The 27597-nt window shown below is 61.6% G+C and overlaps 4 protein-coding genes across 5 annotated transcripts; 1 reads left to right on the plus strand and 3 right to left on the minus strand.

Moving 5' to 3' along the window:
- Positions 1-274: 274 nt before the first annotated feature.
- RETREG3 (reticulophagy regulator family member 3) lies at positions 275-8066 on the minus strand. 2 transcript variants are annotated; one of them, XM_053999957.1, is made up of 9 exons: positions 7631-8066; positions 6173-6279; positions 5005-5035; positions 3811-3937; positions 3035-3119; positions 2502-2639; positions 1970-2049; positions 1470-1602; positions 275-1011 (listed from the first exon to the last, which is right to left on the minus strand). In XM_053999957.1, the coding sequence occupies exons 1-9, from the start codon at positions 7996-7998 to the stop codon at positions 578-580; spliced, it is 1503 nt and encodes a 500-aa protein (XP_053855932.1). In that variant the 5' UTR covers positions 7999-8066; the 3' UTR covers positions 275-577. The 2 variants fall into 2 exon arrangements, with proteins under 2 accessions (XP_053855932.1, XP_053855933.1); XM_053999958.1 differs by lacking the exon at positions 7631-8066 and adding an exon at positions 6784-6989.
- TUBG1 (tubulin gamma 1) lies at positions 7184-13981 on the plus strand. Its single transcript, XM_053999959.1, has 11 exons — positions 7184-7318; positions 7521-7633; positions 8095-8262; positions 8449-8517; positions 9336-9415; positions 10009-10135; positions 10807-10893; positions 11100-11249; positions 12527-12679; positions 12946-13107; positions 13294-13981. Exons 1-11 carry the CDS (start codon positions 7270-7272, stop codon positions 13489-13491), a joined length of 1356 nt encoding a protein of 451 aa, XP_053855934.1. The 5' UTR covers positions 7184-7269; the 3' UTR covers positions 13492-13981.
- An 888-nt stretch (positions 13982-14869) lies between these two features.
- PLEKHH3 (pleckstrin homology, MyTH4 and FERM domain containing H3) lies at positions 14870-21831 on the minus strand. Its single transcript, XM_054000442.1, has 13 exons — positions 21593-21831; positions 19630-19685; positions 18897-18985; positions 18577-18771; positions 18238-18395; positions 17956-18079; positions 17482-17779; positions 17177-17384; positions 16818-16954; positions 16581-16701; positions 16047-16496; positions 15782-15973; positions 14870-15700 (listed from the first exon to the last, which is right to left on the minus strand). Exons 1-13 carry the CDS (start codon positions 21743-21745, stop codon positions 15518-15520), a joined length of 2364 nt encoding a protein of 787 aa, XP_053856417.1. The 5' UTR covers positions 21746-21831; the 3' UTR covers positions 14870-15517.
- A 2449-nt stretch (positions 21832-24280) lies between these two features.
- Positions 24281-26325, minus strand: CCR10 (C-C motif chemokine receptor 10). The gene is made up of 2 exons (XM_054000424.1): positions 26314-26325; positions 24281-25363 (listed from the first exon to the last, which is right to left on the minus strand). The coding sequence occupies exons 1-2, from the start codon at positions 26323-26325 to the stop codon at positions 24281-24283; spliced, it is 1095 nt and encodes a 364-aa protein (XP_053856399.1).
- Between the last annotated feature and the right edge of the window lie 1272 nt (positions 26326-27597).

Genomic DNA, 27597 nt, shown 5'->3' on the forward strand with positions numbered 1-27597 from the left:
GGAGCCGAGGGAGCAGCCAGTGCAAGGAAAACATTGCAGCTGCACAACTTCCACGGTGGAGCAAGGGGCTTGGTTCCACCTGGAGTTGGATATTGCTGGGAGAGAAGACTTGGATTTGTGCACATATTGGGATTGGGGAACAGCTGTCTGAGACAGAACAGCATTGAGTCCCAGACACCACATCTGAGGGGCTCAGTCCTGTTCCCCTGGTTACACATCAGTGCCAGAACTCAGTGCACAATTGTTCCTGGCGATGCTGTCAGTCCCACTGGACTTGAGAGCTGCAAACACCAGATTTATTGTCTTTAATAAAGTTTGGAGCAGGCAGCATCATGTCAGACAGTGCAGGGTGATTGTGGAGCTATCCCATCAACGCCTCTTCCCTACAGATTGCCAGTGTCCTTTAAGATCCAAGCGAGGCTACGGAGTGACAAGTCACAGTGGTGCACTCAGCCAGGACTGGCTGTCACATCACCCAGACTCACAGGAGATGACTGAGAGAACTGTGCAAAGCTTTTCCTTCTAGGATTCACTCCATGACGCGCAACAGAAAACCAGAGGGAAGTGACAGGATGGTTTACTGGCCCCGGGAGCCAGTGGGATCCAGCTGGTTCAGCTCAGACTGATCCAGCAGTTCAAAGTCATCCCCTTCGGCGTCAGTGTCCAAGTCCAAACTGGCTGCTCTGAGGTGAGTCTTTGCCCCTCTCTGGGGATTGGTGCTGCGTGAGGAGCCTGGCTGAGGGCCTCCCGACAGTGCCAGCTGGATCATGCCCCTGGTGACAAAGCCAGCGATGTTGTTGGTGAGATTCTGCACTGATGGCAGTGTGCCAAATTCCTCCTGCTCGTATGGGAGCTGCAGATCCTCTGTCCCTTGTGGGCGGTACGCCAGGCTCGGGATCCCAATGCTGGTGTCATCTTCATCATCTATGCCAGTTGCTTCTGGGTTTATGGAAGGGAAGTCAGGGAGATCCCTGGCAAAAGATTCTTCTGGGTCACTGTGACCATCCAAGTCTGGAAGAGGACAAAGTGCTTTAATTGCCAGTACTCACCAGCACCCACAGGCCCAGGCAGGAGCTGGGCCAGCACCTCCCCTGGACGGACTGTTGGGAGCTCACAGACCACGCTCTCTTCAACGTCTCACTCCCCCCATCCCAAGTGTTCAGATCCCATTGACCTCCCAGCTCACTCGCAAGAACACTGGTGCCAAAGCAGCCACCTGCACCCACAGCCAGGCTGGCAGAGCTGGATCTGCCTTTGCAGAGCTGCTGCCCTCGCTCCACTCAAGCACCACAGGAGTGAAGGAGGAAGTTCAGTTCTGAACAAAACAGGCAGTTGCAGCTCATTTCCAGCAGCAAGGCTGACATCAAACAGCCAGACTTCAATGATGGGAGGTAACACATCCTCCCTCCAGCCTATCACACTGGTGCCTGCTTGGCATTCCACATCTTCCAGAAGCTGTTTCTTCTCACCTTCTGATCCCTCTGTCAAGGGCGTCTGGCCCCTTGAAAGGTTAAACATCCCATTTTCAGTATAGGAAACCTCAGCATCTGAATGCTCAGAGTCAGAGATGGTCAGTTCCTTGGCAACCACGGAATCATCCAGCTTTGAAATAGAAGATAAAATTGAAAACATCAGCACTAGAAAGGTTATCCCCTGGCCTCAAGACAAAACAGATGATGGAGTGGCCTCCAGCTAATCCTGGCCCCCATGGGAGACTGGTACCTGAGACTCATTCACATTTAGTGCACAGGCTAGGAGACTGCAGATGGCACAAGCAGCTCTGGACATTCTTTAGTGGAACAGAACGGGCAAGACCCATCTGAAAGGACAGTGTCCTCATCTGCTCTCCTATCACTCTCAGCTGTGCTGCCAGATGTGCTGCTCACATCTCAGCCAGATGCTGTACGTCCCCACAGTGTGGTTTTGTTCTTTCCAGCTGAGCTCTTCCCTCTCCCAGAGGCTCAGTTACCTTGGGGCAGAATGCAGCCAGCTCCTCTTCGCTGTCACTCCCTTCATCCGTGGCTTCCTGACCAAGGGCCCGGCCGCGCACTGTTAGAAACCAGACACAAAGCTGTTACAAGGCTCTGTGCAGGACCAGAAAACCCCAAACTGCACATAGCAGAGCAGAGCCAGCTCTGTTCCACAGCACAGCCACGATCATTTCTGACTGCAGCTGTAGCAGGGTTTTTGCTGAAATGAACATGCTTAGAACTCCCTCGCACAGATCCTTTCCTCCTTTTTCCAGAATAGAGAACACACAGTTCTGGCAGCCAAGAACTGGAGCAGCTCAGTGCTGTGAAAAGCCCACAGCAGCTGCTTCCTAGGAGATGGCTGCAGAGGCGGAACTGCCTCTCTCTCTTCCCAAGGCAGCTCCAAGAATTTGCCATGCCAGACATGCAGCCCCTACCATCCACCGTGGCTGGAGCCTCTGTTCACAGCCCATCCCAGGTATCAAAGATCGAGGTGTGAAACCCTGGGGCCAGAAAGGGCACAGAACTCACGTTGCCTCTCGCGCTGCCTCGCTGTCACGTATCCCCGGACGCTGAAGTCCAGGCGCTGCAGCACGGGCTCCAGCCGCAGGTACATGCGCTGCCCCAGCCTGTGGTACACGGCCAGGGGCCACAGCAGCACCAAGAGCACTGCAGGGAGTGGAAGGCGGGTTAGAAGGTTGTTCAGGATGCTGCTTGGCAAACATCCTGCCTGTTTTGTGATGCAGCACAACACACAGAGCAGCTCTGAGCACTGAGGGCAGTGCTGTGGGAGGCTGTTAGAATAGGTGCTATCCCTTCTGCCAATTTAAAACTGAGAGGTCAACCTGTTAGTGCTCACATCTGTAGTTACTAAGCACTCAAACACCTCTCCAGACCAGACTTCAAGTCCTGGTCAAGAACCATCACATTCCTGGCAGAATGCATTGTTTTAAATTTTAAAGCCATTCACACAAGCTTTCCTTCTGAGCCCCATTCCTCGGACATTCAGCACCCACTCATCTCCTTTCATACATAAGTCTGTGTTGGGACAGAGATTTACTTACACAGCAAGTATGAGAGCAAGAGCCCAGGGATATACCGGCCCAGGACAGCCAGGAAAGTGAACACTCCACACACTAGAAGGCAAAACTGAAGACATGGGAGACAGTGAGTTTCCAGGGTTAAGCAGTAGGTCCACTCACTTCTTGACCATCTCAGCCTCTGCTAATTCCAGGTCAAGTCATTGTTCCAAAGAGGGTGAAGCCTTCACAGTGTCCAACCACCCGCTCCAGTGTGGGCACAGACACAGGGGTATCTGCCCTCAGAGCCAGAGGCAGCTGAGAACTCCTGCCTCAGGGCAACAGGAGCTTCCCAAAGCAGGGACACCAACAGCGAGGAAGAGGCTAAACTAGAGAGCTCTTCAAGGTGAAGAGGACAAGGACAGTATCACTGTGCTACAGGTTTCTCTTTCCATAAACTCAAAAAAAGAAGGAAAAAGCTTGACACACTTTCTCAAACTGTTAAAACCCAGTGAGGAGACCAGTTTGACAGACACTTGAACAGCCAGAAACCTACAGAAGGAGCAGCCACGCTCTCACTTCAGTGGTGCAATCCACACACTCACATTCACTTTCTCCTCCCTCCTCCACAACCTGATTATTCTGCCTAGGCTTTCCATTCTTTCCCACCATGTAATAGGCACAGTGCTGTGGGAAACCTCCCATGACAACCTCCTGTCCAGAAATGTGTTCAGCCAGTGCTGGATGCCAGCACAGGAGGATCCTTGTGGTCAGCAGAGGCTCCACACCAAACAGGTTATTTGTGAACTGTACATTCTTACCTTGCCAGGACTTTGCCTCTTGAAAACGAAGAGATTATTTAAGAAGTTGGTCCCAGTCACCCATCCTTCAGCCAAATGATGACAGAGCTCTGGCAGTCCAAGCAGCCGAGGGTGGACGTATCCCCAGCTGCAGTGAAGGCACAATTTGGGAAGATATTGCTGCATCAGTGTCAGGGTTGAAGACCCTTGCTACAAATACTTGTCTTAATGCTTCCTTCTGTTCCCACCCAGCACAGAGCTCTAGAGATGAGGGTCACTTGCCCTCCAAGCAGTGCCCTGCCCAAAGCAGTTCATCTACAGCCCCTCTAGCAGCATCCCAGTGCTCCCACAGCAGCTGACGAGCAGGAATTTCAGTCAATGGCCTGGACCAGTTTCCATGCTGTTGGAGGGAGCGCACAGTGCAGAGGCAAATCAAGTGAATCCATCTACTTTTTCTGTGTTTATCTGGTCAACTGCAGCCTCCAAGTGTTCAGCATGAGGTCTAGAAGCAGCCTTGCACCTCACTTCATGTACTCAGTTACTCTGGAGGCCTTGGTCAGTTTTGTTAGTGCTGCCTCACTGCTAGTCACGAGTACCTGAAGGTTAGAAAGAGCAATTCCTTTTGTGCTTGGTCCTCTTAAAAAGACATGAATAAAGACAATTGTCCTTTGGCACCAGCTCAGGTGATTTAATCAGGAACTGACATCCAGCACAGCCTGGCAGTGGCGGCAGGAAGGTGTGCCCAGAGAGGCAGGTGTGAGCAGTGAGGCAACACCTCAGCATTTCTCAACCCATAATTAATGCTGCAGTCAGATCATAACTATGCAGAAACAACTGCTGGAACAAGCCTGTTAAATATTTCCTATCAAGTCTCAGAAGACTTCATTAATTCCCACAGAAATGCTGTTTTCCTGCTACTGGAGACCCATACAAGAGGAATTACTCCTAAGGCAGCACCTCTAACTTCAGGCAGCAGGGACTCAAGCAAGCATATCTGGAGGCTGGTATGAAGGCAAATAAAATGGCTTGGGCAAGTCAGAAACTTCTCATGACCACCTGACTGCACCTGGGTCTCCATCTGCCCTCTGTCGAGCAGCTCCCTCCTCCCTTCTCCCCCTCCTCCTCACCCAAAGGAGCCAACATCCCAAGCATGTGCAGGTAACAACACAGCAGCACAGCAAAGTATCACAGCAGAGGAGTCAATTAGTTTCCTACCTCTCATTGTCTAATTCATCAGGTCTTGCCACTAAAATATTAAGAACAGACACTACATTAGTTGCAAGGAATTTGCCATGGGAATGCTTAGCTCTTGGGATTTAAGTAAAGCTTTAATAAGCTGGGGAACACCTGGAAAAGACATTAACTGTAATTACAGGATGGAGAGGCATCACTCCATAACAAATCTTGAGCGTGTACGTGTGACAGTACAGGACTGCAAGAGTCTCCCTGTTGCTCCTCGGTGTTTGTTGGACACTAGGGGCTGCCCCCTTCCCTCTCCCCCACTCCCTGCACACACCAGCTGCAGAGGAGGAACGGCCTGCAGAGTGGAGGCACCAGGGATTTAAGTCCTTTGATACCTTCCCACCCAGGCTGGGACTTAAAAGGGATGTACCAGCCACCCTGAGAGATCAAATCAGAGGGATGAGGGAACTGAACAGACACTGTCTCCTAAGAAGGAGCCTGAGCCAAGCTTTGAAACCAAGGAAAGCTTTAATGTCTTCCCAGGAACTACAGAGAACATGGATGGAAGCAGAAAGCTGGGAGCTGAACTTGCTGGTTAGTCAGGGAACCAGCCCTGGGAACATGCAGACCCTCACACTGCTCCAAACTAACCTGTCCATGCAAAGCCAAGGGAGCCTGAGCTGCTTGGAATGGGGGTGTTCATCAGTGTATTAATGTCACAAAGGAGGGATACAACTGCTTTGGTTACTGAAAGCTGAAAACTAACTTCATTACAGCCGTTCAGATGCCTCTTCTCCCAAAGAAATCTCTGATCAACAGCAAGGCTGGGACTTGTCTTCATCCTAAACTGATTCTGAGGGGGAATCCAGACGAGTTCCACATATGCTTCAATTTCTCACTCTGGTACTGAATGCTCAGAAAGTGAATCACTGTCTCAAACCTGCACTAGATCACGTACACCCTGTGGTTCAGGATTACAAGACAAATACCAGTGTCACAAGCACAAAGAGAACTTGTGTTTACACAGGTTAGAATACTCCAGCTCCAGGAAGAGCATGCCTGCAGTACTCTTGCTGGCTTCTAGACCCTTAAAGCAAAAAGTTGAGGTTTTAACAATGTAACTGCAGGCATTGCAGAACCTGTACTTGTGGGGCTGGAAACTGGGCTTGATTTGCTGCTATGAGCTCAAAATGCAACTTACCACCAATTTCTGGCCAGATTTTGTGCTTCCACTGGTCTAGACACACTACTACTATGAGGGTTAAAGCAATCAGGAACAGCGAACGAAGGGAAGTCAGAGCAAAGAACCTGTGGGGAAGAAACCAAGGAGTCGGTACTGGCCAGATCTTTGTGAGACAAAAAGGGTAACACAAACCAACCTCAAGCCACTCACTCGGGGGGAAAACTCAGCACCTGCTGCTCAGTCACCACGCAGCGTGCCCCGGGGGCAGCTGCCGGGTGACTCGGGTTTGCTCGTGTCAGTTCTCCCGGGACAGCCCTGCTGTACAGCTCCTGTCCCAGGCGTGCTGCCCTCCCTCCACCGCCACAGAGCAGGCTGAGTTTTCCTGCCTAGTTTGATGCTCTCAGGTGCAAGGAGAGGACGGGGACGGGGCTGCAGCAGACCCAGCGCTCCCAGGTCCCTCTTGTCTGGAACAGGACACGGGGCAAACCCGCGGCCCCTTACGGACCGCTCCTCCCCGGGGGCAGCTCCCCCAAGCCCCCCGACCCCCGCAGGCTCGGCGGAGCCGCTGCACCGCCCGCCCTGCGCGGCCCGGTCCCGATCCCGGTCCCGATCCCGGTCCCGGCGCTCACCAGAACAGGCCGTGCACCGCCACCCAGCACAGCGCGCTGCGGCCCGGCCGCTCCCACACCAGCGCGGCCTGCACGGCGCCCAGCAGTGGTTCGTAGGGCCCGAGGCGGCAGCGCAGTGCCGCGCTCAGCGCCTGCACCCGCCGCTGCCGCTCGCCGGGCCCGGGCCCCACCGCCGTTGCCGCCGCCGCCATCGCTCCCTCACGGCGTCAACATCCGCCCGCCCGCCGCGCGCGCGCGGCCGCCGCAAGCATGGCGGCCCCCAGCAACAGACTGCAACTCCACTCTGCGCGCCGCCACCTTGGCGCATGCGCGGCCCGCACCTCCTGCCGGGACGCACGCGCGTTGCCGGGGCGCCGCCACGGGCAGAGGCGCGCGGCACTGCCCCGGAAGCGAGCAGCGCGCACGCGCAGTGCCGTTGGCGCCGGCGGGAGACGCGGCGGTACCGGAGTAGGGCGGGGCGCGGAGCGGAGCGGAGCCTCGGCCGCGATGCCGCGGGAGATCATCACCCTGCAGCTGGGCCAGTGCGGCAACCAGAGTGAGCGCGCCACGGCCGGGGCGGGCCCGGGGCAGCGCGCACCGGGCGGGGCCGGGATGCTGTGGGGGGGCCAGTTAGCGGGGCCTGGCGGGACGGGGCGGGGCTTCAGGCGAGTGGGGCGGGGCCTGCGGAGCGGGGCGCTCCGGGCCTTGCCCCGGCCCCGGTCCCGCTGCCCGGCCCGTCTGACCGCGCCTCCCCGCAGTCGGGTTCGAGTTCTGGAAGCAGCTCTGCGCCGAGCACGGCATCAGCCCCGAGGGCATCGTGGAAGAGTTCGCCACCGAGGGCACCGACCGCAAGGACGTGTTCTTTTACCAGGTACGGGCGGCCCCAGGCCGCGGAGCGGGCACAGGGTCCCCGCGGATCCGTGCCCGGCAGGTGCAGCTGGGCTGTGTGTGCCCGTGCAGCCCATTCCACAGCCCCCGCGCAGGTGGGAGCGGCGGCTCGGGCCAGGCTCCTGCGTACAGCCCGCTCCGGGCTCCCGCCCGCGCTCCCGGTGCGTTAGTGGAGCGCTGTGGAGGCGGAGCAGAGGCACGAGGCTGTGCCTGCCATAGACAGTGTCTTATGTAAGCACCGAAAGTTCCTCCCCCTCGCGGGCTGGCGGTGCTCGGGGGCACTGAGACGCTGCTGAGGACAGGCTGCACAGGACCAGCCTCTCTCTCTCTGTCACCAGGCCCGGCCATGTGGGGCTCACCCGCAGCCAGGGGGTGGCTCACGCTCTGGCAGGGGAGCTGGCACCGAGCTGCAGCAGCATCAAGAGCCTCTTGCTCCCGTTGTAGGCAGATGATGAGCACTACATCCCCCGGGCCGTGCTGCTGGACCTGGAGCCCCGTGTCATCCACTCCATCCTCAACTCTCCTTACGCCAACCTTTACAACCCAGAAAACATCTACCTGTCCGAGCACGGAGGGGGAGCTGGCAACAACTGGGCCAGTGGCTTCTCGCAGGTACCAGCCCTAGTGCTGCTGGGTGACACTCTTCAGCCCTGGGGCTTTGTCCTGTGTCCCTGCGCTGCGTGGCACCCTGGGCACAGCACCACACTGCCAGTCTGACTTGACTTCACACTGAGCTTGAGCAGCTCTTCTCCATGTTCTGTGGGAAAGGAGCAAAACCAGTCCTGATCTCTCTTGCAGGGAGAAAAGATCCATGAAGATATTTTTGACATAATAGACAGAGAGGCTGATGGGAGCGACAGTTTGGAAGTAAGTAAACAAGGGACTTGGATCTGGTGGCCCTGCCTGGTGTTTTCCCAGCTAGGTTGCTCTTTGTAAGGTTGAGCTCAGCACTCTAGTGGACACAGATTAGCTCAGTGAGCTTCTGGGACTGAGCAAAGAACATGTAGAGAGGGGATCTAGGGACAGCAGGTCTGTCCATCCCCACTCCACCTGCCAGAAGTTCTTCCACTGTTTGCTTTTGGGGCATTTTTCTTTACACTGTCCTTGTGAACCCATACCCTGTGTGCAGACAGACAGGGCTGCCAGGTGTTCATGTCAGGCTGTGACATGGCAGCAAGGGAAGGGAGAACATCACTAAAACAATGGAGGAGATTCAAGTGCCTGTTGTGGGCGCTGAGCATGTGGGAGCTGCCCTGGAGTCAGGCAGGGGGAGCTTGGCCTCAGTCATTCTAGAAGGAGGGAGGGGTGTGAAGGACCCAGGAAAGGGCTGAGGACATGCAGTTCCATTTCCTGTGATGGACTGGATCCTGGAGGTGACATTGGAGCTATTCCAGTCCTGTTCTGGGTGGGAGGAATCCTGAACGCTCCTGAGCAGCTGCTGCACTTTGTGGGGTGTGCAGAGATGCAGATCCCACTGTGTGGGCAGGAGTGGCCTGAGGAGCTGCGGCTGCTGCTGGGGTCTGGAGGAGCTGGGCTCACTCTCTGCTGCATCCATGCTCCCAGCTGCTGCGAGGAGCTCTGGCCCTGTCTGCCAGGTCTCTGCTGGAGGTAGCAGGGGTGACACATTGTCTGCCTGCTCTGGGGCTGAGCTTCTCCTTCAGCACCTGCCTTCTGCTTCCTCCCAGGGCTTTGTGCTTTGCCACTCCATCGCTGGCGGAACAGGCTCTGGGCTGGGCTCGTACCTCCTGGAGAGACTGAATGACAGGTGAGCACAGCCCTGGCCCCTTCCCACAGCGCAGTGCCTGGCCCGGCCTGGGCAGCCTGCCTGGAGCGGGAGCTGGAGAGCGCTGACTCAGAGCCACCACCCCCACCCAAACACTGCCTTGTGCAATCCCTGGCATGCTGCCTGCAGAAGGCTGGCTCCTGATACGCCTGGGGACTTCAGAGGCTCTGAAACTGGACTCGTTCTGTCCAAGCTCTGCCTTCCCTCAGCCGTTCTTATCAGGCAGCTGCCTGCGGACACCCTGACGGTGCAGGGGAGGGTGGGAGGCACTGGCTGAAGGCTGTGAGCTGCCATCCTGGCCTGTTTCAGCTTGCATCCTCTTGAAAATACTTGTGAGCAGCTGCTTAATCAGCCTGTGGATGGCTCAGCCTCCCTGTAGCTCCTCTGGCAGCCGGATCCTGTGCTGCTGGGGTAGGCATTGCTGGGACACATTCTCTCCCTCCCTGGGAGCCACTCTGGCTGCAGCTTTGGTGACTCACCCTGTCCTGAGCCCTGGAGACTGCTAAGGCAGCTTGTGGGAGGGGAGAGTGCTGCTTGATGGTGTTAACCCTTGAGATGCTGCACTTCTCCACTAGGTATCCCAAGAAACTGGTGGAGACCTACTCAGTGTTCCCAAACCAGGATGAGATGAGCGATGTTGTCGTCCAGCCGTACAACTCTCTGCTGACACTGAAGAGGCTGACCCAGAATGCTGACTGTGTGGTAAGAGCCAACCCTGAGGAGACAGCCCTGTCCCCACAGCTGAGAACTGCAGCCCATCCTGGGGCCAGCACCGTGTGCCTGCGAGCCCAGGAGCAGCAATGAGCATGCCCTGAACAGGAGGGCCAAGCAGATGTGGCCCCAGGGACCCTCACTGGTGCTAACCCCTGCAGAGCTGCCTGGCATTTCTGCCTTGGGTCCAGGAAATCTTCCCAAGGCAGTGAGGACTGGCTGTGCTTCCTCTGTGTAGCTGTGCTGCAGCCCCTGCTTGAATGCAACGCCTGTGTCATTTGCAGCACCCACAACAACCCCAGCCAGGCAGCGCCTTCAGCTTGCACCGGGGCCTTCGGTCACGTCTGACCGAGACACTGCTCGTCCCTGCAGCTGGTCCCTGCATGTGGCATGTTGCAGTTGCACTGGAGCTACTGCAACTGACAATGCTGGGCCAGGGGCAGAGCTCTTTGGGAGAGCATGGGGAGCACGGCCAGGAGGGAGGGAAGAGGTTCCATTGACGGTGTCAGTTACGTGCCACGGATGAGTCAGCTTGTGGTTTCAAGTGTCTGCCACTTGTGCAGAGGGCTCCACTCAGGGCCTGTGCTGGACCACCAGTGCCCTGGGACTGCCCTTCCACGGCTGCCTCAGGGGCCCTTCACAGAGCCAGGTTTCTCTTGCAGGTGGTTCTGGACAACACAGCCTTGAATCGGATCGCGACAGACCGGCTGCACATTCAGAACCCGTCATTCTCACAGATCAACCAGCTGGTGAGAAGGACTTTTCCCTCAGGAGAAACCAGCATGGGGTTTCCCTGCTGTGTTCAGTTTAGTCTGAACCAACTTCATGGGCTGAGCTCGGGTGGGCAGCCTGGAGCTGTGAGTGAGGGTCCTGCGCCCTTCCAGGTGCCCCAGCTTCCCTTGGCATGTCAGCATGAAGCTCTGTGACCCTCTGCTGACCCTGTCCTCTCCCCTAGGTTTCCACCATCATGTCTGCCAGCACCACCACGCTCAGGTATCCCGGGTACATGAACAACGACCTCATCGGGCTGATCGCCTCGCTGATCCCCACGCCCCGGCTGCACTTCCTCATGACGGGCTACACGCCGCTCACCACCGACCAGTCGGTAAGGCAGCCCCGGGCTCTCCTTCCCACCCCCAAGGGCAGAGAAGCTGCCACACTCACCTTGCAGCATCTGTCAGCCCCGTCTCGCTGTGAGCTGTCACTGCACGTCCCAAATCCCAGGCCCAGGTGCTCACACGTGACTGCCGCGTGTGCAGTGAATCAGACGTGAGCAGGCACTGTGCTTGTGCCAGGCTACCTGCTGCATGCATCAGGGTGGCTGTCAAGATCATCGGGGTCAGGACTGGCAAAAGCCACCCTTAGCAGTGATGAGAGCAAGGCCAGGAGAGTGGCCTTGCCAGTCCTGCCACCCCCGTGAGCCATCAGCTTTGGCAGTTTGGGTGCAAACACTAATGCTCATTGTCACTGATGGTGGGCTACAGGTGTCAGCCCCTTCCTGAAGCTCAGTCTGTGTCTGAGCGTGAATTTGCCACCCCTCTGCACTTCAAGTGCTGCTTCTTGCGTTTTGCTGGTCGCTAACCAGTGCCCCCCAGCCCCCTGGGGGGGGCAGTTCTGTTTCGGGAGGTGCTCACCTGCACTGACCCACCATGGCCCGGAAGGAACTAACAGCTGCTCTTCTCCTCTCCCTGTGTGCATTTCCTCAGGATGTTTCTCAGAGAAGCAAATCTGAAAAACTGCTGGCTCTGAAAAGGGTATCAGTGTGTGATCTGTCCTCCAAGGGAGGAGTGCAGGCAGGGCTCAGCCAACGGTTCAACCAGTGCAGGAGGGGGCTGCCACCTCACCCAGCTGTGCCTGCTGTGGGCAGTCTGGGTGCTGGCCCTGGCTGTGGCCCCCCTGGCCAGTAGCAGCTGGGCAAAGCCCCAGCAGCACTCGGGGAGGGGAGTGGCCAAGCTGCCCATAGGTCAGAGCTGGGCAAGGCAGGGAGGTCATGCAGTGGAGAGCAACCCCTTTCCTGTTGAATCCCACTGCTCCCTGCCTGGCAGTGGGACAGGACCCATGTTTGACAGCAAAAACATAAAACAGGTCCCTGTCCCTCTGTTCTCAGTTGAGTTTCAACCCAGCCCCTGCTGTGCTGTGGGCTGGAGGCCAGACAGCCCCCGTGCTGGAGCCTCCACTGACACTCAGTTTCTTGGCCTGGCTGTGCCTGTTGTGTGGTGTTGAGATTTCTCTCTCTAGCATGTGGCTTTGCATGTGAATCCATCCCCGGGGTGAGGGCATTTCTGTCTAGCTGCCCCCTGCTCCTGTGTGTGTGTGTACTGGGCAGCAGGAGGGCAGGGAGCAACACACCTACTCCCTCTGACCCCTGGCTGCCCTGTGCAGGTGGCCAGTGTGAGGAAAACCACAGTCCTGGACGTGATGAGAAGGTTGCTGCAGCCGAAAAACGTGATGGTGTCCACAGGGCGAGACAGGCAGACCAACCACTGCTACATCGCCATCCTCAACATCATCCAGGGGGAGGTGGATCCTACACAGGTGAGTCCCCGTGGCAGTTCAGGTACTGATGGCCATGGTGTGGCACAGGGAAGAGCATGGTCACTGTGCAGGGATCCTGGGGTGAGACTAGGCAGTGCTTGAGAGCTGGCTTCAGATTGCTCCTGTTTGGGCTTTGCCTCATGGAAAGGCTGCAGTCATGTTGAAATCCACCTTCCCCTGCTCCTGTGAGGAGCAGCTCCTGCGTCTGCTGCAGCCATGCTGTTTGTCCCTCACCCTGCTGTCCTTTGCTGTTCTCATCTCACCAGGTTCACAAGAGTCTGCAGCGGATCCGGGAGAGGAAGTTGGCCAACTTCATCCCCTGGGGCCCTGCCAGCATCCAGGTGGCTTTGTCCCGCAAGTCCCCTTACCTGCCATCCGCTCACCGCGTCAGTGGGCTCATGATGGCAAACCACACCAACATCTCCTCGGTGAGTGCCTTCCAGCCCCAGACCTTGTGTCCCTTCAGTCTGGGCTTGTCATGAAGCCAGGGACGGGGGGGGTGGCTCCCAGCAGGGCTCAGGTCTGGTCCGGTGTCCTCCCATCAGTCCTGCTGGCTGTTCTTGGGAAGGGTCCCTGGGGAGCTCTGGCCCCCCTGACCCGGCGCTGCTCTCCAGCTGTTTGAGCGGACGTGCCGGCAGTACGACAAACTGCGCAAGCGAGAGGCCTTCCTGGAGCAGTTCCGCAAGGAGGACATCTTCAAGGACAACTTCGACGAGCTGGACAACTCCCGGGAGATCGTGCAGCAGCTGATCGATGAGTATCACGCAGCCACACGCCCTGACTACATCTCCTGGGGCACGCAGGAACAGTGAGAGCCCTGCCAGGAGACGGGAAGGTCCATGGCCACCCCCGCGCACGCCGGCAGGGCTCGTCTCTGCCGTGCCCACGTTTGTCACCCCTCGGCGCTGCCTGGCGCGGCAGAGCCCTCGTGCCGGCGCTCCTCTGCGGAAAGCTCTCTGCGGGGAGCCCGCAGCTCCTCAGCGGGGCACAGCCCCCGCCCCACTGTGTGCCCTGGCCCAGGACAGGACTGGGGCAGCTGCGCGCTCTGCTGGGAGGGAACCTCTGCCTGTGGGAGCAACGCTTGCTGTGAGGAGGAGGAGAGTGACCCTGGGGCTGGGAACAGGCCTGGCCCCCTGAGTTTGGGTGCACACAACCCCCGTGGCCAAAGGCTCCGTGTGGCTGAGCTAGTCCTTGCCCTGGGCAGGAGCCTTGTTCCTCCTTGGCCAGATCAGGCCTGGGGCACGGGCTGTATCTATATTTTTGTAGGTTATTTTGCTTTAATAAAGGCTGTTCCTGCACTGATGCTGCCTGCATGACTCCAGATTGAACAGCCAGGCAGGGCAGCCAGATGCAGGGACTGGGGTTGGTGCTTGCCTTGTCTGGCTGGCCAGCCAGCCCCATTGCACAGGAGTACCATGGCCACTGCTCACCGCCATACCCTGGGCTGTGCAGGGCCAGCTCTGCCCCAGCCAGCAGTGCCATGGGGCCCAGGCAGCACTGGGCAACTGCTGCAGCAGAGCCAGAAATACTGGCAGGACCTGCCAGTACGGCTGACCAGGGCTGGGACTGGCACCGCCCTTCCCGCAGAGCACACGGCACCCACATGGATATTCTACAGGAGTGAGGCCCTGTGCAAGGGTGGGCCATGAGGGGCTGGGGGTGCCCTCACCACTCAGGATCTGAGGCAGGGGACAGCAACACCAGGAAGGACGTGGGCGTGAGGCCGTACAGTGTCAGGGTTATGGACGCAGCAGCTCTGCTCCTGACCTGTGGGAGCTGGGCTGTGGCCTGGGGACAAGGGGCAGTGCTGGCACCATCCCAAGCCCAGGCAGCCCAAAGTGAAAATTAGCATTTTCCTCTTACTCGTTGGGGCAGAGAGCAGGTGACTAAAAATACAGCCACCGTGGCAGCATGGGCTCCCACACCCTCTTTGGCAGCAGCCCCTGTGGCTGGGGCAGTTCCCCCCGCCGGGGCAGCCAGTGCCAGGGGCTGCCGGGGAGCTGGAGCCGCCTGTGCTCTTGGTGAAATGCCAAAGGTCGCCTGGCAATGACCAGAGGGACAGCAGTCCCTGCCCCCAAGGACACACTGTGCTGCTCCTCCCCGCTGCCTGTCCCAGGCCCTGCTGCCCCAGGGATCTGACTGTCCCAGCCTCCCGCTGTCAACCCACGCTCCAGGACAGGAGGCCCAGCCTTTCCTTTGTGCATTTATTTAGAAAAACAACCAACCAACCCCCCCATCCCAAGACAGAACCAACAAACTCTACAGAGGCAACACTGAGGGGCCAAGCCCCAGCCGTACCAGCTGCCACTTCACCAGCCACCCCTGTGACATAAACCTGGCCACAGGGCCACCGCAGAGCCCAGCCACTCGTGCAGGAGGAGCCCGTGGGTCCTCAGGGCAGCTTGGCCAAAAGCCGCCCGCAGCTTTCTAGAAGGGGTGGGTCCAGAGGACGGACAGACAGATGATGGCACAGCACTACTGCCAGGTACCCTCTGCTCTGCCCGGGGCATGAGCAGAGTGGCCAGGCAACACAAGTGCTGGAGGCAAAGGCACCAGGGTATAGGGGATGGGGACAGGCCTGGGGGCAGTGTGGGGGACCGCAGCAGGGCGGCCCTGCTGCCCACCAGGGAAAGTGCTGGGAGACGTGGGGCGCGCAGGCGTCTCAAAATAAATTAAGGGAATAGCCAGAAAGGCAATGGCAGTGGGGGAGCACGACCCCCTGGCCCCCTGCTCTCTGGAGCAGCTGGGGGCCAGCACAGACCTGCCACTTGCTGCCGGGCTTGGCTGCCGTCCCACGCTGGCCATCGGAGCACCTGCGTGGCCACACCAGCTGCTGGGCTAGCTGTGGGAGGAACCCACTGGTGGCCGGTGGTGCCAGGGCTCGGGTGCAGGGCAGAGCCCCTGGGGCAGCACAGTGGGCTCCAAAGTAGGGGGACTGGTGGGAGGCTCCTGGGGCCGGGGCAGCCGCTGGGCACTCGCAGAGGCGAGGTACGTGTTGAGGAGCTGGGCAATCTCATCCACCTGCAGGTAGAGGGGGCATATGGGGGTCAGTCTGGGGCACTCTTGGTGAGAGGGGAGGGTGGAGGGATGGCAGCTCCTTACCTGGGAGGTCTCAAAGAGCAGGTCTCGATCCTCCACGGAGAGGCGGAAGGTGCTGCTGTCAGAGGCGCCAAAGGAGGAGATGCGGCCGTAGCAGAAGCTGTCCAAGGGCTCGCGCTCTCCCGGCTTGTAGAGTGAGACCGCCTTGGCCCCGATGCCCAGCCACAGGCGCTGGGGCCCAGGGCCCACTGGGCTCTGCAAGGGAGAGGAGTGTCAGGGTTGTCCACTGCCAGGGCTGCCCCTGTACCACGCCCAGCCGGGGCCTCACCGCGTGCAGGTCGACATCGAAGAGTGTGGAGCCAAAGCCAGGCCACTCCCGCACCAAGGCCACGTAGGCGGCCATGGCCTCGGGCCGGCCCATGCCCTGCAGCAGCTTCCACTTCTCCACAATGGCAGCCATGGTGCTGGCCCCCTCCTCACGCAGACGGCCCCGCAGGCGCTGGTCCCGCTCCGCCCGTTGCTTGGCCAGCGCTTGACCCCAGAGCCCGCCGGCCAGCAGCCCCGCGCGCAGCCGGGCCCCCCGGCACTTGGCGGGGGGCCGGTGGGGCAGGGGCGGCAAGCGGGCGTGCAGCACGTGGGGTGGGAAGAGCTCCTCCAGGCGCGGGAAGGGCGCGTGGGTGGAGAAGTCGCTGTTGAGACTCTGCAGGCGCAGGGCCGCCAGTGTCTGCAGCGTCTCCTCTGATGTGGGCACGTAGCCCCGCAGCACCATCTCGTGCGCCTGCGAGAGAGCGGGGTGAGCCGGCACGGCCGCCACGGCACGGCACGGCACAGCACAGCACGGCCACCCCAGCGTGCCACTCACCTGCTCAAAGAGGAGGGCAAACTCCAGGCTGTCCCGTGGCACGTTGTCTGTGTCCAGGAAGCCATAGTGCTTGAAGCAGAGCCGGCACGGTGGGTCCTGCTCCCAGTCCTCTCCAGCCAGGCTGCAGCAGACAGGACCGGCTCCATCAGCTTGTGGACGTGCCCCATACCATCTGTCCCCTCCCACCCGTGGCCCCCCAGTCCCTCTCCTCCATAGGCAGCAGAACAGGACATTTACTTTTCAAACCTGGTGAGGACATCAGCCAGCAGTGTGGCACTGCCCACTGGCTGCTCCCGTCGCCGGGACTGTTCGTAGAGCGCAAAGAGGTTGGGGCTCTGGGACAGCCCCAGGCGTGACACAAGTTCCTGGGCCACCTGGGCGAGACAAAGGCAACCGATGGTGACCACCTGTTCCTGGCCATGGCACTCAGGGCTGCAGAGGGACACAGATAGGTCATGGTGGGCAAAGGCAGACAGCCCGGCCCCTCTCCACCATGGCTCAGCTGGGAGAGGCCCTGCTCACCTGCTGTAGCACACTGCCCACCCAACCCTGTGCATCAAAATGTCCCCAGCCCCTGCACAGCCGTAACCCCTCACCTCCTCGGCTGTGGTGTGGGAACTGATGGCCACACTGCAGGCGGGTGCCCCAGGGCAGTGCACTGTGCAGATCATCTCTTGCCGCTGCATCAGCACCAGGATTTCCTCCAGAGAGGGCACACACTCCCTCCCCTTGGTCTTTCCCAACGCCTCTCGGATGAAACAGGCGTACTTGGCCATCTCCGAGGAAGGGAAACGCTTCTCTGTCCTGCAAGAAATGCCAGGAGGATCAGGGTGGCACTGATCTGAGCGGCGCCCGGCACCTGGCGAGCTCCCTGGTGGCAGCTGGCAACCCTGGCACTCACCTGTCCAGGTGGAAGCGCAGGAAGCGCAGGACAGGCGGGGAGGGCAGGAAGGTGCAGCTCATGCAGGTGAGGAGCTGCCAGTAGTGCAGGTCGCCCTGCCCGCCCGGCGCCGGCGGCTCCGTAGTCTGCTTCACCAGCTGGCAGTAGATCTCATCCACCAGCGGCGGCAGGTCCAGGCAGGTCTGCAGGACACCCTGCATCAGCGGCACTGGGTCCCGCTCTGACTCCAGCTGCTGCAGCGAGTTGAAGAGCTTCACAGCCTCGTCGCGCAGCGTGGTGTAGCTGCAGGGGCCAGGGGCTGTGGGATGGGATGAGGGTTAACAGCCCCGTGGTCCTCCCCAGGACCCCCTGCCAGCAGCTGGGCACTGTCCTCACACCCAGGGCCAGCCTGTCCCGCACAGCATCCAGCCCAGCCATCAGTGCCACCAGCCCAGAGCGTAGGACCCAGCTCTGTGCCCCCCACCTGCCGCTCACCGCTTTGGTCCAGGCTGCCATAGGGGAAGGGCAGCAGGGGAGCGTAGAGGGGGCCGCTGGTGTAGCGCAGGATGGGGTTGCAGCGATAGATCTGCTCCAGAACCTCGGGGCTGTCTCTGTGCTCCTGGGAGAGCAAAGCAATGGCAGCAGCTGCAGAGGGGTAACCTGGACGAGTGCCTGGCACAGACCCCCACCGCTACCCCGGGGCATGTGAGGCCCCAAACATCCACCCCAGCGCTGCCTACGGCTGTGGGCATGGGCAGCCCGGTACCATGGGCTCACCTCGACATCACGCATGAGCAGCTGGGTGGGCGTTTGGACAGGGGCTTTGCTGTCAATGACCTTCTGCACGGCGCACACCCAGCGCACAGCCTCGTTGAGGTGCTCCGTGTACAGGCGGTAGCAGTGCTTCCTGCCAAACACTGTCACGCTCCAGTAGCCTGTGAGGGACAGACCCACTCACCCACTGGCCACCAGCACCCCAGCCAGGCTGGCTCAGCACCCCAGGGCTCAGCATAGCCTCTCCTCTGGGCAAAAGAGGCCCCCAGGGCTGGGAGGGTAACAGAGGGTACAAGCTGTGCCGGGAAGACGCAGCCCAGCCAAAGGGCATGGGCACCTCACCCGTCTCCTTGTAGAGCTGCTTGTCTGGCCAGAGCACAGAGCAGAGGCTGGTGAGCACCAGGGAGCCCAGGCGCCTGGCCCCCTTCTCGTTGCTGCTGTAGTAGTCCAGGGAGTCGGGCGTCAGCACGAACCAGTACTTCCGAGGACGGATCCAGGGGGTCTTCATGCAGCCCCGCATCTCCCGCTGCAGCCAGCCTGGGAAGGGGAACCCTCAGCCCTCACTGACATCCACCCCACCCACTTCTCAGCACAGGGAAGGGTCTGCATAGGTCCCTCACCCCTCTGGGATGGGACCAGCCACAGCTGGGGCACAATCCCACCTTTCACAAGAACGTCAGGGTCATCCTCCACTGGCCCTGGGCCCTTCTCCACGATGAGGCTGCGCATCTCCTCTGCAACAAGCAGGGACCTGAGGACAACGTGGGGCTGAGCTCAGGTACCTGAGCACAGCCCCTGAGCAGGGAGCCGGCCTCGGGGCTGGGATGAACTGGGTCCCAAGGGGCTCTGGGCACCCCACAGCCCTGCGGTGGGAACACAGCAGAGTCATTGGGTGCAAATGACCCCAGCTAAAAATAAGCTGTTTGCAGTCTTGGCCCTGCCAAGGAATTCGGAAAATGAACAACCAGGAAGGAATGTTGGCAGCAGCGTCAGTACTGCGAGTACAGCGAGCGAGCAGGCCCCTGTGCCCCGGCACCCCGTCTTCCTCAGCACCAACCACCCCAGGGCACAGCCTCTGCTGATGGACACAGCCTGGCAGAGCCTCCTGGCACAGGAAGAGTCATGCACAGCCCCATCAGCTAAGCCTGCGGCAGTCAAGCCATCGGGCATGGCAGGGGGATGGATTCATGCCTGAGGATGCGCCAGGGATGGGGACAAGCACAGCAGTCCCGGCTCTGCCGCTCCCTGCTCTACCTGACAGAGCAGCACAACCTGGAGCTAGCTCAGTGGGCAGGATGGTTCAGCACACGCCAGCACCAGGGCAACCTCCCACAACATGCCAGTCCCTCAGCTCCTGAGCACCTCACAAGGGACACAAGGCAGGGGAACACTCACCGCTCCGAGCCACTGCTGCTGTGGGTGGGCTGGCTCAGGCTCACCTCCAGGGATCCCTGGGGAGGAAGGAGACATCTCAGCCCCACGGTCATTACCTGGCACTCCTGGGATCCCCCCGCATGACTGTGTACCTCCTCCTCAACCCCGCTCCAGGCCGGGAGAGACAGGCTCACATCCTGCTGCCACGGGGCAGAAGAGCCCTGGCACCCGCAAGGCCACGGCAAGAACCAGGGCTGCAGCTGGGGCACCCCGGGTGCGGGAGCAGCCGGCGGGCGCGCTGGCCATGTGTCCTCAGCTGACCCAGCTGGCTGAATACCGTGCAGAATTGCACAAGGTCAGTGCTGAGTAATACGCTTACGGCACAAAGTCCCATTGTAATGGGGCCGCTGACTTCCTGCCCGCGGCGGTGGGACTGGGAAGCAGCACTGGGAAGTCCCTGGCCCTGCAGTGGGACGGGGTCAGTTCCTCCTCACGCAGCACAACTTGACATGGACAGTGCCGCTCACGTGACAACCCTGGCACACATGCTGGGACACGAGGCAGAGCCCAGGCACAGGCAGGCACCGCGTCGGGCAGGGCGCCCAGCAGAGTGGGGTGCGGGGACATGGAAGCACCGGCAGTGCTGTCCTGGGAGATGCACGGGAGCTGCTGCCAGCTGCAGCCCAACAGGGCAGCTAGAGGCTCGACAGGCCAGAGCACGCAACGCCAAGAAAAAGAGACAGATGCTAAAAATAGCGACAGGGAGGGGGGAGCCGCCGCAGGTATGGCTGTGCTGTGGGGCAGGGCCGGGCGCCACTGACCTGTGGCATTAAGGGCACCTGTCACCCAGTGCTGGTACCCATGCACAGGGCCAGCGCCTCCAGACACTGTCCCGCTGGGGAGGGCCTCACACGCTCCTCAGGGCTGCAGGCATGGAGGCACTGCCTCGTTTCTCGCGGGCAGTTCAGAGGAGGCAGCGGTGGCAGCCGGCTCTTTCTCAGAGATATAAATAAACAGGAGAGGAGCTGCGGCGACAGGGCCAGGGTAACTGCTCCCACGCTCCCCCGAAGGGGCGGTTGACACTGTGGGTTTCCAAGGACCCCCTGGCCACAGCAAAGGGCTCTCGGGGGAGCTGGCGTCACCAGTCGCCCACGCCAGCCCGGAGCCAGTGTGGCCCATGGGATGTGGGAAGCCCAAAGACGGCTCCTTACGTAGTTGTGCCCTTGGCACTGCCACCAGTCCCCAGAGGGCCCGGCTCCAGCTCTGTCACTGTCCCCACTTCCCACCGTCCCACAGGGCTGGCACTGCTGTGAAAGGAGACCTGCTGCTAAGGGACCGACAGAGCCAGGGCCGTGCTGCAGCCCTCGCAGTGGGCAGGGGAGAAAGGCCACAGCAAGCGAGACCAGGCAGTCACCACCCCCCGTGTCCCCCGAGTCCGGGCTGGCATTCGGCCCCACGGCCCTTGGTGCAGGAGAGCGGCGGGACAGTCCGGAGCCCCGGGAGCTGCCCCCGCACCCCGCGCTATCAGCCGTCGCACACGCAGCCCGGCCGGAGGAAGCACCGGTTTCCGCCACTCCGTTTCCCTCCAGAAAGGAAGCAGCCGGAGAGGGGAGATCCAGGCCCGCTCTCCGCGCCCGGCACGTGCTGCCGGGACAGCCCCGGTCCGCTCCGGCGGGACAGTCCGCGGCCCCGCCGCGCACCGGGCCGCCGCGGGTCTGGCACTGTAGCCCGCGGCCCCCGTCCTAAGGAGCGGGCAGCGCGGGCGAAGCGGGCAGGAGCACCAGCCGGCACCCAGCCGGCAGCGGCTCCCGGGCCGGTCGGCTCTGCCCCGCGAGCCCGGGACCTCCGCGCCCGCCCGGAGCCTTCCCCGGGCTGCGGCTCGCCCGCACCCGCCGCAACGACGCACCCGGCACCCAGCGGGACCACCCCGGCGGCTCGTCTGCGCTCGTCCCGGCGGCCGTCCCAGAGCCGCTGCCGGCCCCACCTGGTCTCCCTGAGCGCAGAGCTCGAAGGACGCCTCCTCCTCCTCTTCGGCCTCGCCGTCCGCCTCCCGCTCCGCCTCGCCGTAGTCCCGCCGCAGCAGCGTGAAGCCCCGTCGACAGCACAGTAGCCACCACAGCCCGCCCGGGAACGGCATCGCCCCGCCGACACCAACGGGACGGCACCGGGACGCGACGGGATCGGCCCGCCCCGCGCACCGGCCGCCGGCCCCGCCGCCGCCCCGGGCGGGCCGGGCCGCGCGTCACCGGGCGCCGCCAATCGCCGCGCGCGGCCCGGGGCGGAGCTCCCGCCCGGGGCGGCGGGGCCGCCGGTGCGTCAGCTGCGGGGCGGGGGCAGCGCGGGGCCGGGCTGCAGTAGGGCCGGTGCTCCCGGAGCACCGGGTACCCTCGGCACCTGACGGGGCACCGTCACTGAGCACCGCCTGCACCCGGTGTGGGCACTGGCACCGGGCACGGGCCCCTGCCCTGCCCCGCGGCACCCGCACCGTGCGCTGCCCTGGCTCCCGCGTGCGGCAGCACTGGCGCCCGTGCCAGCATGGCGACTCAGCCCGGTGTGGTGCCAAGTTTGTGCCAGCGGGCAGCACCGTGGGCTCTGTGCTCGGGCAGGAGGGCACCGTGGGCAGGAGGGCACCGTGGGCAGGAGGGCACCATCCCTGGGCAGGCCTGTCCTGCAGGCCCTCATAGCGACTTTCCTCAAAGGACCTGGTGGAAGGCGTTCATGGTGGGGTCACAGCCAGTGCCACGACTGTGTGGCTCAGCTCACCCGCGAGCTCTGCCCAGTGGCAGAGGGTCTGGGGTACCCTCAAGGCAAGGGTGCCATGGCAGCATCCAGGCCCCACTCCCGAAGCCCCAGGAGTTAATGCTCTGGCTTTGCTACAGCTGTTGGGTCACCGCCGTCCCTGGGAGCCTGGTGCTGGGATGCGCCGGCAGGAAGCTCCAGCTGCCAGCTCCCCTCCCACGCAGCCTGCTCTGGATTGTGCCTGGGGCTGAGCCTCTGGTGTGGGGCCGGCTGTGCAGCCCGGCCAGTCACAAGCATCGAGCAGAGCCCACCAGCTGTGGGGGCATCAGAGGACTGGAACGGGACCACCCGAGACCACAGGCTGGGTGGGCAGCAGGGACAGCTGTTCTGTCTGGCCAAGAACCGCCTGAATCTGGCTCTTGATCCCCACCGAGGGTTGTGGGGGACAGAGGCCCATCACCCTGCCTCTGTGGCTGCTGAGTCAGCAGTAACCTGCTTCTGGCCCAGCAGTAGGTGAAGCTTCTGGAATGGCTTCTTCCAGTTGAGCCCTGGGCTAATCCCAAACAGAGCAGGGGGTGAACAGGAAGTAGCCTCCAGCCCCGGCAGGACCGGGAGGTGCTTCCCTGCGTGCCCAGCTCTGCTGGGAGACTCCATGAGCAGCTGCACCACAGCCAAGCCCAGTGCTGTTCCTGGCACTGTGGAGTGCTTCCTTAGCCAGGCCTGGTGAGTGGGACACTGCACCATGTGCCAGCCCGTGCAATGTGTCGCTCGCCATGTCCTAGCCCGTGGTCGTGTGTTGGTCGCCACGTGTCCGGGCCGGGCCAGCCCCAGCACAGCACCCTGGTGCTGCAGAGCCTCTGGGCCGGGATGTGCCGTGGCAGAGGAGCTCGTGGGGGGAGTAAGGAGAGGAGAACAAACGTCTCTCTGCCCCCGCCCTGGGGTGCAGGACCCAAGGAGGGTTTTTCCGAGGGGGGGGTCTCTGCTATCCCCTGTCCGGGGGCTCCCTGTCCCTCCAGCGGCGGGGGCGAGCGGAGGGCGACCAGGAAGTGCGAGCTTCTGCTGCCTCCTGCAGGCACCGCCCGCCAGTGCCGGTGGCCAGGGAGCCGCCCCCGGCCCCACAAAACCCCCCGGGGCAGCGTCGCCCCGCACGGAGATTGCGCTCGCCCACCGGGACTCGTTCGGGGTTTATTGTGAGAGTGGGAACCAGCTGCCTGCCTGGCCCCAGTGTTGCACCTACCGAGCCGGCTCACGGCACCGGCCGGACCCACAGAGCACGCGAAACTTTGCACGGCCCGCGACGCGGTGACATTGCAGGGTTGCCCTGAAACGCGCGTGACATTGCGGGGACCGCAGCCCCGCGGGTCGCCGGGCAGTGAAGGCACTCGCAGGGCACGCAGGCGCTGCGGGGCTGCTCTTCCTGTTGCCTTCTGCTGAGAAGGCGGGCGACCTGGTTTCAAGAGACAGCACGGCGACCCGGCCTCGCCCGGGTCACTCGGGCCACCGACATGCACGGACACCAATGTGGTGGATGGTCAAATGGCGTTTATTACCTTACCTCGTGAGGTTAAATAGGCAAGGGGGCTTTACTACGTCAAAGGGGGACGGTGGGTCCGGCTAGGGTTAGTAAGGAGTGGAAAACTACTGGAGTTAGGAGGGGCTGCATGCCTCAGGGGTGATTGATTACATATCGCAGGATGAGGGGGGAAGGGTCTTGCTTTCCGTTACATCCCGAAATCTTCCGTTCGCCTGTCCCTATCTACCACATCTTCCCTCTGCTCAGGCGTGTGCAGGCGCCGTGCGGATCGCCCGGTGCTGCCGGTGTCCCGGTGCTCACCGGGGCAGGTCTGCGCACGGACGGGGCTGTCCCCAGGGAATCGCGGAGGGACCGAACCCCGCGGCGCCGGTCCCTGCCCCGGCCGCGGGCACTGTGCTCCTACACCACGTCCAAGTAGCTGGAGACCGATGTCCGCCGGCGGGGACTGGAGCAGCCGGAGCAGCGCGGGACGAGGGACCCCACACAGCCGGCGTCGCTGGCGAGCAGCCACAGCTCCTGGCGGAAGCGCTGGCCGAGGAAGGCGTAGAGCAGGGGGTTGAGGCAGCAGCGCAGGTACGCCAGCCCGCCGGTGACCAGCAGTGCTAGGTCCTTGCGGCGGCTCTGGGCGCAGCTCATCTCCCAGCTGGCCAGCAGCTCGGCCGCGTCCAGCAGCACCATCAGGCTGTGGGGCAGCTGCAGGGCCACAAACACGAGCACGAGGGCCAGCAGCACCCGCAGCGCCCGGTGGGGCTGGGCACCGCGGGCCGCCAGCAGTGTCCGTGCCACAGCCGCGTAGCAGCTTGCCATCACCAGGAAGGGCACCGCGAAGCTGAGCACCACCTGCAGCAGGTTGGTGGCCCCCCGGGCTGCCCGTGAGACCACACGGGGGAAGACGACACGACAGAGCCAGAGATCCTGGTGCTGCTCTGCCTGGCTGTAGACGAACTGGGGCAGTGCTAGCAGCATGGCCAGCAGCCAGGCCAGCCCCGCCGTCAGCCAGCCGAGGCGGCGAGCTCGTGGGCGCAGGCGGCAAGCAGCCGGCACCCGCACAATGGCCACATAGCGATCCGCGCTGATGCACGTGAGGAACAGGAAGCCGCTGTAGAAGTTGAGGGCATAGAGACCCTGCAGCACCTTGCAGGCGGCTGTGCCTGGGGACCAGCCCTGCAGCGTGTCGGTGATGGCGAAGGGCAGCGTCAGGAGCAGCAGGAGGTCGGACAGAGCGAGGTGCAGGACGCAGACATCGGTGATGCTGTGTGCCTGGCGGTAGCGGGTGTGTGTGAGCAGCACCAGCCCGTTCCCCACTGTGCCCAGCAGCAAGAGCAGCAGGTACACGGCAGGCTGGAAGGTGCGGGCAAAGCCCTGGACTCCCTGCTTCTCACAGAGCTCAGGCAACATGCCGACCTCGCCCGAGTAGTCGTACTCCCAGGGGTAGAAGTCAGTGGTGGCCATCAGCGCCGTTGAGACGGGGCTGGGAGTCACCTGTATAGAGGGAGGCTGAGTGAGGAGGGCTCGGCAGGGGTGGCCCAGCCACGAAGTGCAGAACCACACCCAGGGCAGCCTTTCACCCAGCCTGGGTGTGTCGCGGCCCCCGGTCCCTGGCCCTAGGTGCGGGGTTTGTTTCCATCTCACACCCACCCCGCAGCAGCGGGGGGTACGACCACGCACTTCCTGAGCAGCTGTCTGCAATACAGAGCTGGTGGAGGTTCATGACCCCAGCCACGGCGTCCCTGGCACAGCGCCGTGTCCCACGAACTAACCCTGCACGTACCAGGGGAGCTGCTCTGGGGCTCAGCACCCAGCCTGTGGCCCCAGCTGCCCTGGGCAGTTGAGCCTTGGGGATCCACACCAGCATCCTCAGGTGCCCAAAGTCCCCACACCCCACCCTGGGGACCCCAGTGTAGGCACTGCCCAGTCCTGCTCCCAGATAGGGAGCTCCTGCCTCACCCAGGTTGCAGGCAGCTAAGCACAGTGCTCCCACCTCCCAGCTGCTCAGCCCTGCTCTGGGGCAGCGGGACAGTGCTGCAGCCTGGTACTGGTCAGCTGGGACCCCACTGATCTGGAGATCAGGATCTGACACACTCTGACTCACAGTAGCCTCACAAGAGCAATTTCACTCTGGCCCCTGAGCTGTCAGTGAGCCCAGGCAGTTGGGCTTGGGCTCCTCAACTGCTCTGGGGCTGCAGGTGGGATCAGAACCCAGTGCCAGGGCAGGTTGATTCTCCAGCAGCTCCTCTAGTCCCTTTCCTGCTCAATGCCCCAGGGGCCTGGAGCACCAGGCACTGCCCTGATTCCCCAGGGTTTTGCCTTTCAGTCTAAACCCACAGGACTCACAAGAGAACTACCTAAAACACTAAGAAAAGCCAGTGATGGCGGGGGGGGGGGGGTCCTGCCTGGCTCCCAGCAAACCCCTCGCCCTGCAGCCCCCTCACCTGCTCCGTCATTGCACAGCAGAGCCTTTCCCCTGGCCGGTGGGTCTGAAGCTGTTGATGTCTCAGTGCTCTGTAACCTGTGGTTTGACCACGTGCCGCTCCTGATACCAACACTGAAAGCACAAGCCTAGCCCTGGGGAGGAAGGCAAGGTGGCAGGTGTGACCCCACTTTGGAGCTATAATGAATCATTTACTTGGTGCATCTTTTACATATGCATGCTGGGGACAGAAATAGCAGCTCTGCTCAGTCTCTGTCATGTGGGTGTGCAGGCCAAACCCAGGAGCACCCAGCCAGGGGAGCAGGGTCTGGCCGAGGGCATCCAGCACATGCAGGAAACTCCAGCCTACCCCAGGGCTGTTGTTGGCTTCTGCAGGACCAGAGGGAATGGGGCCAATGAATGGAGTGGGGGCTGCTGGGGGCTGGCACTGAGCTGGGCACAGGCAGGGTGCTCCTCCAGCAGGACTGGCAGAGCCCTGTCTGGTCTAGGGTTGTCTTTTCCTCGTGGCAAACATGGTGGTTCCAGAAGCTGGGGTGGCTGCTGGTGCAGGGCATACCACTCACCCAGGGGTCCCAGCCTGGTGCTGTATCCCCACAGTGCTGGGCAGGCGTGTTGCTGGTTGTTGACAACAAAATTCCCAGCTCCTCATTAAAAAACAGATTAGTTCCTGTGGGGCAGAAGCCCCATTTCCTCTCCTCAGGAGGGAGAAAATTGATTCCTAGCTTTAATGGGCTCCTGGCCATAATCCCTCAATCCCCCTTTCTCCCAGCTACAGCTGTCTTTGCCATGGCTTATCTCCACTCTGCCCTCAGCCCTCCTGCTGCCTCCAGACGGGTACAGGACCCTGGGTGCTCGCTGTGGGGCTGTGGAGCTGCTGCACCCTCGATGAAGAGCAGCCAGGACAGGTGCCCCCAGCCTCCAGGGGGTCCCCAGGGCTCTTTGCTGGAGGTTCTCTTCCCACTCTCCTGCTCTTTCTGCAGTGCAAGGATGCTAACTGCAGATCTCTGCCCTGTGCTGGCTCTGGGGGTGCCTTCCTGCACCCTGCATCTTGGAGGAAGGGGAGGGAGGAGGGTTCTGGGGCCAGTGCTGGCCCTACAGCCAGCTGTGGGTGCAGAGCAGGGATTCTCCATGTCCCTGTTGGGGCTGTCAGACATCTGACCCAGCACAGGGTCAGGACGTGGGGCTGTGGCCGGAGCAGGCAGCCCCCCGGGGTGTCAGGATAAGGCCGGGTGGGCTGTGCCTCTCCTGGGGATGGCCCTGCAGGCACTGCCGGGGTCTGGGGGAC

Source organism: Vidua macroura, chromosome 27 (assembly GCF_024509145.1).
Source record: "Vidua macroura isolate BioBank_ID:100142 chromosome 27, ASM2450914v1, whole genome shotgun sequence".
Lineage (NCBI taxonomy): Eukaryota > Metazoa > Chordata > Aves > Passeriformes > Viduidae > Vidua > Vidua macroura.

Coding starts and splice junctions, on each gene's coding strand:
- TUBG1 (XM_053999959.1), top strand. CDS start 7,270: ATGCCGCGGGAGATCATCACCCTGCAGCTGGGCCAGTGCGGCAACCAG. Junction 8,518..9,335: donor ATGGGAGCGACAGTTTGGAA/GTAAGTAAACAA, acceptor GCTTCCTCCCAG/GGCTTTGTGCTTTGCCACTC. Junction 12,680..12,945: donor GGGAGGTGGATCCTACACAG/GTGAGTCCCCGT, acceptor TCATCTCACCAG/GTTCACAAGAGTCTGCAGCG.
- RETREG3 (XM_053999957.1), bottom strand. CDS start 7,998: ATGGCCGGGCCTGGTGACAGAGAGAGAGAGGCTGGTCCTGTGCAGCCT. Junction 3,120..3,810: donor AGAGGCAAAGTCCTGGCAAG/GTAAGAATGTAC, acceptor CCATGTCTTCAG/TTTTGCCTTCTAGTGTGTGG. Junction 1,603..1,969: donor TGGCTGCATTCTGCCCCAAG/GTAACTGAGCCT, acceptor TCTATTTCAAAG/CTGGATGATTCCGTGGTTGC.
- PLEKHH3 (XM_054000442.1), bottom strand. CDS start 21,745: ATGCCGTTCCCGGGCGGGCTGTGGTGGCTACTGTGCTGTCGACGGGGC. Junction 15,974..16,046: donor TCGATGTCGACCTGCACGCG/GTGAGGCCCCGG, acceptor TCTCCCTTGCAG/AGCCCAGTGGGCCCTGGGCC. Junction 15,701..15,781: donor TGCTCTTTGAGACCTCCCAG/GTAAGGAGCTGC, acceptor CTCTACCTGCAG/GTGGATGAGATTGCCCAGCT.